Raw genomic sequence first — 16476 nt, forward strand, 5'->3', positions numbered from 1 at the left:
GTGAAGATCTCATGTCTTCACTGAGTAAATTTACTAAGCAAATTGTCTCAGTTTTTGTTGCTCTGACAATCTGTTTCTCTTTCACTTTTTATGGTATTTTTCCTGGGAATATGATTCTAGATTAATAGATTTTTTATTGTTTTTAAGTTTCAGTACTTTAAATTATCATTCACTTGTCATCTGGATTGGAAAACTTTAGATGAGAAGCCTGGCATCCTTGCCTCTTTTTCTCTATATATAGTGCATCCTTTTTCCATCCTTTTTCCTGCTTTTAATTTTTAATCCTTACCACTATTTTCCAGAAATTTGATTGTGGTATGCCTTGTTGTGTTTATTCTATTTACAGTTTATTGAGCCTCTTGGATATATGTGTTTGTCATTTACATCAAATATAGAAAATAATTGGTCATTTTTACTTAAATTCATTTTTACATACCTATTCTTCTACAACTTATGTCCATATAACACTTTTTGGAGATTTATGGATCTCTTTATGAAACATCCTCTTCTCTAGTACTCTGTCCTGAAAATACTGGCGACCTCAGCCTCCAAGAACTCTGCTGTTTGTCCCATGAATTCTGTTAAGATTACTGTGCTCTGCTTCATACTCTTCTTGTGAAACAGCTTGTTAGATGCCTGTAGTCAAACAGACCACAAGAGAAAACCTTGCTTGTCTTCTCACAGGGATTACACTTCTGCACTGTCTCTCGTGCACTGTTTATTTAAATGTATGTGGTAGGAGATTAAACCCAGGACCAATTACTCCATACAGGTTAGGAGTATAAATACTCACATTCTTTATTAAAAAGTCGGTATCAGTATAAAATATGCAATTGAGGTTTTATACATGCTTAAAATCAGTAATAATCAAAAGATATTTCAGACATAAATGGAAAATTGTGATAAATATAATGCTAAGTACTATAATTTCTCTAATTTTCATAAACACTGAAGTTACTAGTAGATATTAACACTAGAAGACAAAAGGCAGAAGATAAATTCAGGTTTAATTACCTCTTCTTGAGCTTTAAATAAGGAAAAAACTCTCGCCAGTTTTTTCCCCTTTTAAAGCAGAATTACTCTGTAAAATCCTAACTAAGTCTTTACTTTTAGCCACACTGACTAGAGTATTGAAATATTATATAGGCTTGTAGCACTTTAAGAACTGCTAAATGGTTTGTAATAATTTTGTGATTTTTTATTTTTTATTTTTCTTAATCGTATGTACTGCTTTGGTCACTCAGGACAGGTCTAAGATCACATTAGTACAAACTATAGTTTTTAGATCTTTCATCTTTAGATCAAAGATCTTGTAACTTTTGTGACTTTAGATCACAAAACTGAAAAATTTATAATAGCTTGAACACTTTAAACCAATTTTCAAAATTAATCAGTTCAAATTTTGACCTTTTCATTTACTAACCTTGTATTAAGACTAGACTGATTATTTCAGCAACTTACTTGACCATATTAAGACAGGTGGAACTTATTTCCCAGCTCCTGGATTTTCCTTTATCCATGTATTAAAATTTCTATATATGGCACAGGGAATATAGTCAATAATAGTATAATACCTTTGTATGGTGAAAGATGATTACTAGATTTGTGGTAGTCAACTCATAATATAGATAAATGTCAAGTCACTATGTAGTCTGCCTAAATCTAATATAATGTTGTATGTTAACTATAATTTAATAAAACAATTGTATAAATCTAACTTATTTATAAACCTAGACAGCTTATTAAAAAGCAGAGACATTACTTTGCCAACAAAGGTCCATCTAGTCAAAGGTATGGTTTTTCCAGTAGTTGTGTATGGATGTGAGTTGGACTATAAAGAAAGCTGAGCGCCGAATAATTGATGCTTTTGAGCTGTGGTGTTGGAGAAGACATTTGAAAGTCCCTTGGACAGTAAGGATATCCAACTAGTCCACCCTAGAGGAAATCAGTCCTGAATATTCATTCCAAGGACTGATGCTGAAACTGAAACTCTTATTCTCTGGCCACCTGATGTGAAGAACTGACTCACTGGGAAAACCCTGATGCTGGGAAAGATTGAAGGCAAGAGGAGAAGGGGATGACAGAGGATGAGATGGTTGGATGACATCACTGACTCAATGGACATGAGTTTAAGTGAACTCTGGGAGTTGGTGATAGACAGGGAAGCCTGGAGTACTGCAGTCCATAGGGTCACAAAGAGTCGGACATGACTGAGCAACTGAACTGACAGATAAATCTAATTTGGGTAGATGGGTCTGTGAACATCTCAGAATACTTAAATACTTATTGGCAGACTTAGGTCCTTAAAGAAAGCAATTATGGAGGATTTTTTCTGATTAGCTAGTAAATTTAATAAGAATTATTTTGAGTTGCAAAATTCATATTCATTGTGCCCTATATGAACCAGAAGGTGGCAAACTTGAGAGTTTTTGTACTATTGCTCCTATTGAGGAAGTATAAGTACTGAATGAACTATATATATATCTATACTATACTATATATGTAGACGTCTCTGGTGGCTCAGATGGTAAAGCATCTGCCTACAATGCAGGAGACCTGGGTTCAATCCCTGGGTTGGGGAGATCTAGAGAAGGAAATGGCAACCCACTCCAGTATTCTTGTCTGGAAAATCCCATGGACGGAGCAACCTGGTAGGCTACAGTCCATGGGGTCGCAAAGAGTCAGACAAGACTGAGTGACTTCACTTTCACTTTCTTTCATATGTGTATCAGTGGACCTTATGAATAGCTTTTTTGGTGTACCATAGCATAAGAAAAATTAAAATCTCCAATTGTAGAGCCACTGGTGTTAGGATACCAATGTATTTTTTGTCTGTTTGTTTTTCTCTAGATTTATTGTTTTTCCTATAATTCTTTCCCTGATAAATAATTTTGAGAGAGGATGCTGACTGAACCCATTTTTTTGCTATGATTTCCACAAATAAGAGCAAAATGTAATGGTCCTGCATTTACTTGGAGGTGGAGATCTTTCCAACATTTAAAAGGGCATGCAAAATACATTTTGTCTCCCAGAATAAGTAATGTAAGATTTTTTTAAAGTTCTAATAACATTGATCTTCATGTTTTTAAATATAAAACAGTAATTTGTGGTGATGATTGTTTTTATTTTATTTCTATAAATATTTCCATTTTGGGGTGGCTTTTTGTTAGTCATATGTAAGTGAGGATGGATTTAATTTATTTCTTTATTTTTATTGGAATATAGTTGATTTACAGTTGTGTCAGTTTCAGGTATACAGCAAAGAGAATCAGCTATACATATATCCACTCTTTTTTAGATTTGTTTCCCCATATTGTCCACTGCAGAGTACTGAGTCGAGTTCCCTGTGCTATACAGTAGATCCTTATTAGTTATCTATTTTATATAGAGTAGTATGTATATGTCAATCCCAATCTTCCAATTTATTCCTCTCACCTCTTACCTACTGATAAGCATGTTTATTTTCTACATCTGTGACTCTATTTCTGTTTTGTAGATAAGTTCATTTGTACCTCTTTCTTAAAAAAGATTCTATGTATAAGTGATATTATATATGTATATTTGACTTTCAAAAAATGAAAATTGGTTATATTCAAACATATGATTAGGCTTTGGGGTTATAAGAAAACACATTTCTACCTATTACATTCAAAGATGAAAATTCAATCATAATACATAATATCCCTTTCTTTCTCTCTGGGAAATTCATCCATTGCTAACATTACCTCTAAAAATTAATTTCCCTTCCTGTACGTTACACTTCTTTTTATATGGCTGCATTAACCAATCTATTTTAGCAATGACTATAAATTTCTCTTTTTGATGGAGAAGAATGAAAAAAGGAAAGTAATGACTAAAGATACACAAAGAGTAAGAGAACCTAGATGTTCCATTATTTCTGTATATGAATTGGATCATTAAATGACTTTTGTAAGATTTAAATAAAATAAATTATTCTTCCCTAAAATAAAAAGCTATATGAATGATTGTTAGTGGACTGAGTGTTTTAAGGGGTGGAAAGTAAATTCACCGATTATTGAGACTACTTGAGTTCTTTTCCAAATACCACAATAACTGAAGACTCTTTAAGACTTATTAAGTTTCTAATACTTTATAATTCTTCCTTCCTTGCTTTTTTTAAGGGAAGAAGATTCCATTAAAAATGGAATATAAATATATCATAAGGAAAGTAAATTATACTGTACAGTTGAATGTAAACAATGAAACAAGTTCTGAAATTTAAGAAATGTAGAACTGGCACTTATTATATAGGCTGTATATCACTCAACTTTAATGTTCCCAGCACTGGGGTTTAAAAAAAAAAAGAGGAAAAAACTTCTAATCAGAAGTAACTACTGCTCTAGTCTACATGCATTCAGAGATTCCCTGATCTTGTGCAGTGTGTTCTCAGCCCTCTTTTCTTCTGTTTTCCTTCACGCCATTTCCAAATTCCCCAGAAACCAGTTTTTGAGAAAGATGACCCACAAACACTTATCATCCCCCACTCCGCACTCTTTGCATCTTCCTGATAGAATACCTTGGGATTTTTCATGAAACCAAATCAGGAACGTGAAACTGAGCCCAGACTCAGTGATTCCCAGACTTCTAGAGTCCCATGTGCATCCGATTACAAACCCAAAATACCTGAACCATGGCTGGCCCTTGCTCTAAGGATTCTGATGAGTGCCAACTATCATAAAGTGTGCAATGAGGCAGATTTTTGTTTTTGTTTTCTTAAAAAAAAATAATGTTGTTTCTATTTAGTTCTTAAATGTACACATCTCTTGAATTTGAGTGAGAATGCCTGGTCCCAGGCGTGTGGTCTCGTGATGCAACCCAGAACGTGCTCAGAGAGAGTTGGGTCTGCCAGCTGAGGAGGAACCACTGCCACTTCCCTGGAGAAGTGTGGCCCCAACCAACTGCATCTTCCCCACGTTCAACAGGGAGGATAACAGGTCATGGCAGCTCCTTAAAACATGCTGGGGAGTAACTCTTCTTGAGAGGGGAGTTCCTCCGTGAAGGTCCTTTGGAAGTCCTGTTGAATTTAGGAGTCTGTACCTTCTCCATCCCCTTTGCTCTCTCTGCCTTTCTTCATTCACTGCGCTCCCATATCACCCCGTGTACACGCAAAAGAAAGTTTCACACAGAACGAGCCCCGTGTTGACGCAGGCATCACCTCCCCTCCCATCTGGACAGAAGCCCAGGAGGGAGCAAACGGGGCGGGGTGGGGGTGGGTGGGAGAGTGCGAAGGAAGGTATCGCTTGGATCTCTGTGGTAAGGGTCCCCAAGTGGGGCCGAGCAAGGGTCAGTCAAGAGTATTGGTCCTGCACCCACAAATACATCAAGCTTTTCCCTCCTCCGTCAACCTCTTAAATCCCAATGAGGTCACTGCAATGAGAGAGAATCAGATCCAGAGAGGGGGAGAGAAAGAGGACGACGACGAGGGAGAAGAAATCCAGACAGGAAAAGGCCATCAGACAAGGTCGCTTTTTCTGGCGACACAGCAACTGTGAGGAGCGTGGTGCTGAATATCATCCGCCCGCTCAGCCTGGGGACCGAGGGACTCGTAGAAGCACTTCGTGTTACCACGAAAGCAAAGGAAAGGAGACCCAGCGAGAGGACGAGAGATGCTCTGAGCAGTCCCGCTTAGGATCTGGGGAAGCAAAGCTCATGTACTTGAGGGGAAAGAAAAGGGAGCCTGAAAGGGTCTCGGAAGCAGAGGAGAGAACGGGATTTCCCTGCGGAGACTTGGGACGCGGCAGAACTCTGGACAGCGCCTCGACTCCAGAGCAGGGCTCCCAGCTCCCTGGCTCCCCCAGGCTTCTGGCTCCTTATTGAAAGCCCTTTCTGCCAGTGTGCTCTCCTCTCCTGGACTCCGACCACCGACCGGGAAAAATCCTTCTATGATCCCTGTCTGAACGTGCCAGGGGTGGAGCAACTCTGCTTCTGACCCGGTCAGGGAAGAGGGTCTCCGGTTCAGGAAATCCAGTCCTTGTGGATAATGCTTCTCTGGTGAAGAAAAAAAAGTTTGGGGGTCTGGTAGCGGGCAGAGGGGATAAGGAGGAGAGTGGAAGGAAGAAGGTGGATGGTCGGCTTCCCTCTCTGACCTGGAAGGAATGATGACCGAAGAAGGATGTGCACCAGCGGCCAGATTATTGGGAGCCTCCTGGTGCTCTCCGTGCTGGAGATAGGGCTGGGGGCGTCCAGCGTGGCAGTGGGGGCGGTCAGCTTCAGCCTGGCCCTCCGAGAGCACAAGCCGCAGCTTGGAGACTCGTCCCCGGTATGGAGCGGGGTGTGTGTACGTTGAGCCATTTCACTCTCTCTTTACCTCTTTACGGTGATGGTCAGTGTGCGCGCGCGTTAGTCACTCCCTCCCTGGGGTTGAAAATCATGAATCTCCTCTGGCTTGGGTGTAGGTTCATGTCGCAGGCTATGCCTCTGTATGTTGTCCTTTAATTATTAGTAATTTTTTTTTTGCTTACCTTGACTTGACACCAAATTAAATGGCTTTGTTTAAAGTTGGGGGAGGGCAGTTTCCACTGGCTGAATCTGCAAAAGCTTGCCCAGTGGGGCTGATTGGGGGTGGGGGTGGGGGTGGGGGCGGGGGTCACACCTGTCAAGGGCAGGCTCAGCCTCCATACTTTTACAAAGAAAATCAAAATGAAAGTGTTACATCATTTTCTTACACCACCAACAAGCAAGGGTAGAGTTATGCATTTATTTCTCGGTAACAGTGCCCAAAGTACACTAAAGACAACACAGATGTCATAAAGAGAAATATGATATGAGTATGAAAGGAGGATTTCATCCCAGAAAACACTGCTCTTAATTTTCCCTTTATAAAACTCTTTCGTAAGTTCTAGGGAATAAGGTAAACAACAAATGATATGTAGCAACATTCTGATTCAAGAATAACTCAGCTTAAAGACTAACTAATGGTCAGAGAAAATGTCATAATTTTCTTTAGGTCAGACAGCAGACCCAGGGAGCTTCGAATTTATTTACTGTGGGTGAATCTCCAGGAAAACCTTAAAGACCCACTCCTTCCACCCAGGATCAATAGAATAACTCAGCACTATTCCTAGTGTGAACCTACTTGTGCAAATCAGTTTTTCTTCTCCTTTAAGTTATATAGCTCTTCTATCCATATCCTTCTGGATCTTTAGCTTGATTCTATTTTGTAAGATAATTTAATAAGATGTTATTCTGTCACTGATAATTAGTATAATTAACAATCATGGCTTAGTTATTTGTGCTTTAGGTATCTGAGGAAAAAAAATGATAATGTATGAGTTCAAGAGTAATTCTGAAGCAATTCATTTTTAAGTGAAGTTCTAGCATTCTTTAAACTGGCATAATTATGCTTTAGAAAATGAGTTTTTATACTTTTACTTTTCTAAGTGAGGAGAATGTTTTTAAATTGCAGAAATTAAAAGAAAAATGGTATTCAGTTCTAACGCTGGATTCTTCTAAGAATCCTTGTTTTAAATTCAGTAAGTCCCAGCAACCATAAATAATTACCTTTTGCTGTATTATTTTAAATATAAGTATGAAAGACTAAATAAAAGGCAAATCTTAAAGCTAGTTATTTTACATCTTATATGTAGTAGTGATTATTTTGAGAGTTGTAGTTCGCATTATTATTTGATTAAACATAAATAAACTTGAAAACTTCTACCAGTTTTCAAAATGAAATGTAATGTCAACATTTAAATCAAGCGGGAGAAAATGTGATCTTTTGGTGGCTTGTGAGGAAGAACACTTAAATAGTCTTCAAATTAATTTCCCTCTGAAGTTTAGAAAATTGAGTAAGCGAATGTAGGTTGTCTCAAAATACCATTTAAGTATCCAGTTTACCTTCATGAATAAAAAGATGGTTGCATTTGCTTGGTGTCATTTAAGAAAAAATTTTTTAAATTTTTTTTCTCTCTTTCTTGGCTATTTACCAATTATCTAGATGAGTTGACATGTGTATGTACAAAAAAAAAATTGAAGCAGCTCAGTGAAAAGCAAAATAGTAAAGCACAGTCATTATCATAAATATTTCTTTCTTTTTTAAACATTTTGCTTTGCAGAGTAACCAGATTCACCTATGATTCTGAAATAATAGGTTCAAATTCTATTGTCTGATTCAGTAAAAAAAAAAAAAGTTTAAAAATAAATCCATGTGATTGAATGAACCGATTTGAAATTTGAGTGCCAAAAGAGTTGGTAACTTTTATAAATTCAATAAATCACATTTGCAAAGAAACAAATGTCTAAATTTGACCATTGTTTATCAAATTATAGTCTTGCTATCTTGATTTTTAAAATAATTTTTCAGAGGTCATTTGTGATACAGTCTGGATTATCACAATTCTGACTATGAATTCATGTAACCAATATTTATAGAGGGCTTGCCGCATGCAAAGCATTTTACTGTTTAACACAAAGACTATTAAGATGAATCAGAATGCCAAGCTGAGGAAGTAAGATGGATATGTCACTTCCTTTACCAGTGGTGAGAAATTAGAGTTTGACTTCAAGGAGTTACAGATACAGGGGAGAGAAGAAATAACCTTGGAAGAAGTATTATTTTTCTCTTGATCTTCAAAGTTTATTGAAACTTGGAAGGAATGTATCATAGTATGAAATCTGGAGTCTGCCTGGGTGTAGATTGCAGGTCAGCTTTTAGCCATTTACTATCTGGTTGACTAGCCAAAGTTTCCTTATACTCTGTTAAGTAGGGTTGTTAGACGGCACAAGGTATGTTCTTAGTAAAATGTCTGATATGTAGGACGCAGTGAGTAAATGCACATAGCTAGTTTTGGGTGCACAGAATGGCAGTGAAGGCCTCAGAAAGAAAACCTTCTAGGCAGCAAGGTTGAAAACAAAAAACAGACAGGATGGGTTGTGTTTCAGGAAGAATAAGCTCTTATCTTTTTCTGAGGCTTAGGTGTGTGAGGGATAGATAAGGATGGAAAGAATGGTAGGGACCAGACCATGAGAGGCTGTGTGCCAGTCTCAGATTATTTCCTCATAGTTTTAATAAAATAATAATACTAACAATTCTTAATTTCCAAAGAGACCCCAGGAATATGCAGTAGAAAACCAGACTGATAACTATTCATCTCTTTGGTATTATATGAATTAAAAATCTTATGTTATTTATAAACACTAGATGGGATTGTATAATTATTAACTTTTCAGGTCATAATCCATAATCAGAGTGTATTTTGATTGGTGCCATGAAGTTTTTTTCAATACATAAATATCATTATTACCAGATTTTGCTTTCAATTTTAGAAGCCAATAGAAATAAAACTGTACTATGAAGGGATTGCTTATTATATATGGACCTCAACATCATAAGCTTTTAATCTGGATCAAATGCACTAAGAATTTAGGCAACTATTTTGATTATTTGGACTTAAATTATTGTTGGATATTTTTGGTTTATTGTAAAACTTATTGGGCCAAAATTTTAAGTGGCTTGAAAATAAAACAGTACAAAGAAAAGGGGCTTAAAATCCATAAGATGGATGTTTATACGATTATTTCCAGTCACTATTTCATAATAAGGTAAATGGTTGTTATGGCACCTGGGACCAGTCTAAAAGATGTGGGCAATTAGAAGGAAAAAAAATTTAAACTGTAATTTCATAGCAAAAGAAAGCTATAAGTGCCTTATAGGATTTTGACCTCTTCTTGATTCTTTGTTGTAGTTTATATAGATACCTCATTGAAAACATGAAATAACACATTACTACTAGATAACAATAAATGAACCATTGAATAAACTGCTTTGGAGAAGACATAGGCATGTGAAATATAATCGATGTGTAAGATACAGTGACAGGGAGTTAGACAGGACTGTGTCTCCAAGCGGCTGTAGGATCATCAATTTCTCAGTCTCCAGTACATCATCTATAATGTGAATGGATCGTATTCAGTGGTACACAGATCCAAGGAAATTTTATTTTGTTGCTCTAAATTGGCATTTTGAAATCTAAAGATTCAAATGGTGGTGTCCAGAAAAACATCTGATAGAGTTTTATTTTATACATACCATGCTAAATTCCATCCATGTATATCTGATATTCATTCTATAGATGTACTAAAAGAACTTTCCTTAAGCTCCTTTACCCCACATATAAAATAATCTTTTAAACTATTCACAATTTTCTTAACAAAATCATAAAGTTTGAGTGATTTTATTTCTTCTGGAGCATTCTTAATTTGTACACCATAACTTTATCTGCTTCAAAAATCTGATATTTTAATGAAACTTATAGCCTAGTCAAGTCACATACTTAGTATGTGGATTTCTGATTGTGGATTCCTGATTCACCATGGCAACAACTCAGCCAACTGTAAGATTGTGTTGAAATTCACCTACTGTACATCCTAATCCATACCAGAGCAAAAGAAATGAAGTGCTGTATATAAATGATAGTTGCTCCAAAATGTTGTTTCTAATATTTAAGTCTATTCAGTTCATTTAAGGAAAAAAAAAAAAAAAAGACAAAGTGAAAGAAACCCCTCAAACAGTTACTTCAAATGTACAAAATTTGAAGCTAGTATGTCTCTGGCTATATAATGCATCATTTTTTCCAAAGTTAGAATATATAACATAAAGGACTCATATTATTTATCATGAGATGAAAACAGTGCCCTATCCTCAGAAAAAAACTACAACTGTACATTTATATCCAATTTTTAAATTAATTTTAATTATATAAGTAATTTATAATTCCTGTTGCAAAGGGTTAAAAAAAATCAAAACTGAAGTTCTCTTCCCTACCACATCATCAAAATTAGCCAACATTATAAATTTAGTGTACAACCTCACAGATATTTCTCCATGCATACATATTGTTTTTTGAACATACAGACTAATTTTTATATCAAGTTTCTGGGTATAATAAGGCCCCTTCATGGCTATCTAGAGCCCAGGTAAAGAATATTTTCTTTATCTGAGTCATACTCTTATTCTCAAGTGCTACTTGTTATCTACTGGAATCAGGGCAATTAAATAAGTGGCAATTAGATAAGTTAGACAAGCTAAACAGTTGGAATATGTAGTTATTATTCAAGGAACCATACTCTGTCAAAAAAAAAAAAGTAAAATGCCTATTTCTGGCATTGATTGATAATGACATGATGGGAGGAAAACAGTGAATTTTGTCAATATCTGACAATAGTTTTTGTTTGTTTGTTTTAGTCAATATTTCACCCATATGTAAGAGTCATGCATTGAAATTTCTATCCAGAACACATGACAAATTCTGTTTCAGGATTTTGGCCCTTATTCAAGGGTAAAAGTGGTCTTGAAGAATTTGCCATAGACATATTAGGGAAAAAATGATAATAATGGCATCAATCACCTATTTGTTGACGGTTTGCTTCATACAAACATGATCTAGACATAGTCATATCTTTAATTTGGATGTTTTTGCATAAAATGTTCAAGTTAGATCTCTATATTGACTTGTTAGCCAGGTCATACATTATGTGCTTTGAATACAGCTAAGCAATTTAACCTTCCTGAATATTCACTCAGCCCTCAGATCATACTTAATTATAGTAGTAGTTGGGAGATATAACCCAGCCATCCAAACTGAAATGCCTGTCTTTAAAATTCAGTAAAAACTAGAATAGATTTTGGTGTGTGTGTACACACCATGGACAGAGGAGCCTAGCAGGCTACAGTCCATAGGGTTGCCAAGAGTTGGACATGACTGAGCACAGAGTTGTTGAAGTACATGGACAATGGAAGAATAAATAGGTAATAGTATAGAGAGACTCATTGAGCATCTTTCTCGCAGAAAAAGAGAAAGAGGAAAAAAAAAGTTATGCTGCTACTTTGCTCTGTGATGTATAAAGCCTTGCAATCCTTCTCATGAATGCAGATCTAATCTGTATGTATACTGTACTCATAATAAATGGTACATGGGATTCATACATCTCACTCTATATTACTGTGGCTCTGGATAACTTATGCTTCTTCACTAAGTCAGGGAGAGAAATAACAGTACCTATTATTGGGTTACTGTGAAGTTGTTGTGAAGCTAAGGCAATGCTTATAAAGCTGTCAATACTGAGTCTGGCCAGAAGTAACTGCACAGTGAACATTAGCTGCTCCTTACTTCTACTGCCCTATTCAGCTCCATGACAACCAGGACCTATAACCTACTAGTGATACACTGGTTCTCAATATGTCTCCAACATCCTTAACCAACTCTAGTTTGACTCTCATTTTTGCTTTTGTTTTTCTTTTCATGTATTGTTGGTTGGTTGGTTTAGTCACTAAGTTGTGTCTGACTCTTGTGACCCCATGGACTGTAGCCTGCTAGGCTCCTCTTGTCCACAGGACTTTCCAGGCAAGAATACTGGACTGGGTTGCCATTTCCTTCTCCAGGAGATCTTCCTGACTCAGGGATTGAACCTGGTCTCCTACATAACAGGCAGATTCTTTACCAACTGAGCTACAGACCCTGCATATTCATGTATAGCATCTAGTTAGTTTTTGACTTACATTGTATACATTAAATTAAAAGATGCTTACTGCTTGGAAGAAAGTTATGACCAACCTAGATAGCATATTCAAAAGCAGAGACATTACTTTGCCAACAAAGGTCCGTCTAGTCAAGGCTATGGTTTTTCCTGTGGTCATGTATGGATGTGAGAATTGGACTGTGAAGAAAGCTGAGCACCAAAGAATTGATGCTTTTGAGCTGTGGTGTTGGAGAAGACTCTTGAGAGTCCCTTGGACTGCAAGGAGATCCAACCAGTCCATTCTGAAGGAGATCAGCCCTGGGATTTCTTTGGAAGGAATGATGCTAAAGCTGAAACTCCAGTACTTTGGCCACCTCATGCGAAGAGCTGACTCATTGGAAAAGACTCTGATGCTGGGAGGGATTGGGGGCAGGAGGAGAAGGGGACGACGGAGGATGAGATGGCTGGATGGCATCACTGACTCGATGGACGTGAGTCTGAGTGAACTCCAGGAGTTGGTGATGGACAGGGAGGCCTGGTGTGCTGCGATTCATGGGGTCGCAAAGAGTTGGACACGACTGAGAGTCTGAACTGAACTGAACTGGTATACATTATACATTAGCAACGACAAAAATATACCAAAATATTTACATTGGAAAAGTCATGTAGATATGCAGCTTAAAACTGAATGGGAGAACAGCTGCCATTGTAAGACACTTGTCTCTGTCTGTTTTTCTGTTGGAGGTGGAGAGGTTAGTGGAAGCTCTATGATGAAAATATTTGATAATCAGATAAATTAGACAGTTATCTAAATTAGGCAAGTCAAACAGGGGGGATATGATAACTACTTTTGTACCATGAAGTCCTCAAAACATATATGTAAAACAATAGAAGTTATTGTTATAAAGTCAGAATAAAAATGCAGAGTAACACTTCTGACAAAGATACTCAATAACCTGGAAATTTGTATGGTTTTGCCTGAACTACCCCAATAGCCTTTAAAACATAACTAACTCTCATGTTATTTAGTGACCATGATTTTTAGCAGTAATGCAACTCAAGAAGCAATTGAAACTTCCATGAGTTCTTGATCTGTCACTAAATACTGGGAAAAAATAAGACAGAAATAAATTAGTGGTTAAGCATATTACTGTGGAGGACAGAGCTACTTGTCCTGTAGAAATAATACTAGGCATGATTTATTAATAGTTAACTATGGTCCATATGCTTTTATATATATTTTATTTCTAATAATAACAACTTCATAAACAATGTTTTGTTTTGTAAAATTTATATAGGAAAAAGAACTTAACTAGAGTACACCATTATTTAATTAGCTGAGTTAGTATTTAAAGCCAGGGCAGTCTTATTTCATAATCAATAGAGAAAATTTCTTCGTGTGAAACATGGGAAATTTTCATGAAGTGAGAAAGTCATTCACTGAGGCCTGACCTCATTATTTGCTCCCAACTTCAATCTATGAGCCAGGCACGACGGTATAAAGGCCAAGTCCTGATCACTGTTTGTTTTCCAGAAGAGACTGATAAAGTCACCTGATCAACCGTGCAACTCCATGTTCTCAAAAGAGTGTGAGATACTAGATTAAACTGTTCCTACCCATAAATCTTAAGCTTTAGCATTGAAAAATAAAGCTAAATAATGCATCTTAAATAATCATTAAATATTATAAGGCCAATCAGGAAGACACAAAATGACATATTTGTTTAAATACACTCAAAGTGAGAGGTATCAATAATCAAGGATATCCATCCTCATGGAGGAAGAACTTTACCCAGGCCTTGTAGATCAGGCAGATTTCCAGCAGCAGAGGGAAGAAGATGATGTGCTAAGCAAAGTTATTAACATGTGTCAAGTCATGGAAGGGACAGTAAAATGGAGAGTTGGGGGGGAGGGGGGGCGGGGATTGAGGAGACCAAACTTGTGAGAGCAAAGATATGTTCAAAGAAAAACTGGGAAGTGAAGCTCTACCTGACCTGAATAGGATGTGGCCAGCTTCAAAAGGGTCCTGAAAGAATCGCAAGATTTGTCTGCTCTTGATTCCCAGCTCAACTTTGTAAGTTCTACTTTTTAGAATTTGGTGGGCTTGAGGCCAATGCATTCCTGCTCAATTTCAAGGCAAAACACCAGCCCTTGGTTCCCAGATGTGTACGTGGGATCAAAAAAAAGACTTGAGAGGAATCTTGAGATGTGTGTGTGTGTTAGTCACTCAGTTGTGTCTGACTCTTTGCAACCCCATGGACTATTGCTCACCAGCCTCCTCTGTCCATGGAATCTTCCAGGCAAAAATACTGGAATGGATAGCCATTTCCTTCTCTAGGAATCTTCCAGACCCAGGGATCGAATCCACATCTCTTATCTACCTACATTGGCAGACTGGTTCTTTACCACTAGCACCACCTGGAAAGCCTCTTTGAGACTTGAGGGAAGTGAAAAACTTACATCACAAACCGAACTCCAACTTCAAATGACTCTCCTATTGTTAATGGTAGATTTGTAAGATCATAAGTTCCTTATGCTCAATTATTCTTACAGCTGCCTGACATATAAGAGTTCATTTGTATAATTGGTAGTATTGGCATGATACAAATAAATGAAAACAGGTTTTAGAAGTATTGAGACTTGGGGTCAAATTCTAGCTCTAGCAGTTTCTAGTTGTTTAAGTTTGAATGAGTTAAATTATCTCACTGAGCAGTCAGCTAACTCATCCATAAAATAGCAATCCTACTAACTATTTCATGGAGTTTTCTAAAAATTAAATATGGTATTTATATAAAGGGCTTGATAAATGTTAGGTATTCAGTAACTGTGACTGTCCCACAATAATGACCACATGCTTTTGCTATATTTCTGGAAAATTCATTTCCTGTATGTGGCTTCTGTTGTGTATTACAGACATTCTGTTTTCACACATTCCTAAAGGGGAAGTTTATTGTAAGACTGTTGATGAAATTGACCTTGGACTCAAAACGAAGTAACATTTAGGTCATATACCCGGTCTTAGAAAACATGTACTTTTCATACCTAGTTTTAGGTATAGTAACAGTTGTGATTTAGTGTGCTTATTCCAGGATCACAGGAATAATATCTAGGTCAACATTGGGATAAAGAGGTGTGTTTTTTGTTTGTTCTACCAAATACAGATGTGTTCTTGATTTTCTCATTGTTTTTGCTGGGTTATTGGAATTTTTAGTTCTTTCATGACTTTTTTCTGCCTGTTAATTTCCTACATGGATAACTCTGAGGAATTAAAATAATTAATGAAAATAATGATGACATAAATAATGGCAGTAGCAGTTTATATTTACAATATTCTATGTTGCCTAAGAATTCCACCTGCTTTTGTTATCCACTTATATTAGCAGGTGAGTTTCTTCACCTAAGGTATAAGAACCTAAAGGATTTAGGATTTAGTGACTTAAGATCAGAAAGTGAAATCAGTTACAGGAGCAAGATAGAAACCTAAATCACTTGAAGAAAGAATGTGTGTGTGTGTGTGTGTGTGTGTGTGTGTGCACGCACGTGCACCCATGCAGGGGCTCATACATGTGCAGTGGAGATGAAAAAATAAGTAATTCCTAGAAGGAAGTTGATAACTGTTGCTGATACGCAATATAAGCTACATTCAGGCTTCTTTTGCCCTGATCTGGGGGCAATTCAAAATGTTGTGAACCCTCTGTCAGCTGCCTCCTATTTCCATAACTGGCTGGCTTTTGAAAACAGCCAGGCACGTTGGATGGATATTTGTGCATGTGTTGACAATTCTTAGGAAGAGCATAACTTCTACTCTTTATTCCTCTGGAGCCCCTGTACCTAAGATTTAGCTGGACAATTGTCACTTAAATATACTGCAGATTCAGAGTTCTTCTTGATGAAAATGTACAAGTTTAGTTAAAATTTTCCTTGCTACTTAGGGAGCAGAAATGGCTTAAACATCAAAAAGCCTAATTTACTTAGCAGACTCAAAATATTCAACAGATT

At 36.8% G+C, this 16476-nt stretch overlaps 1 protein-coding gene across 1 annotated transcript in view; it reads left to right on the forward strand.

The window, feature by feature from the left end:
- TMEM196 (transmembrane protein 196) overlaps positions 5267-16476 on the forward strand; it is a 66890-nt gene continuing 55680 nt past the window's right edge. The window contains exon 1 of the mRNA XM_005679025.3: positions 5267-6280. Coding sequence (XP_005679082.1) covers positions 6134-6280 — 147 coding nt within the window. The 5' untranslated portion in view covers positions 5267-6133. The remainder of the gene's footprint in view (positions 6281-16476) is intronic.

The sequence above is a fragment of the Capra hircus genome, chromosome 4 (genome assembly GCF_001704415.2).
Source record: "Capra hircus breed San Clemente chromosome 4, ASM170441v1, whole genome shotgun sequence".
Classification (NCBI taxonomy): domain Eukaryota; kingdom Metazoa; phylum Chordata; class Mammalia; order Artiodactyla; family Bovidae; genus Capra; species Capra hircus.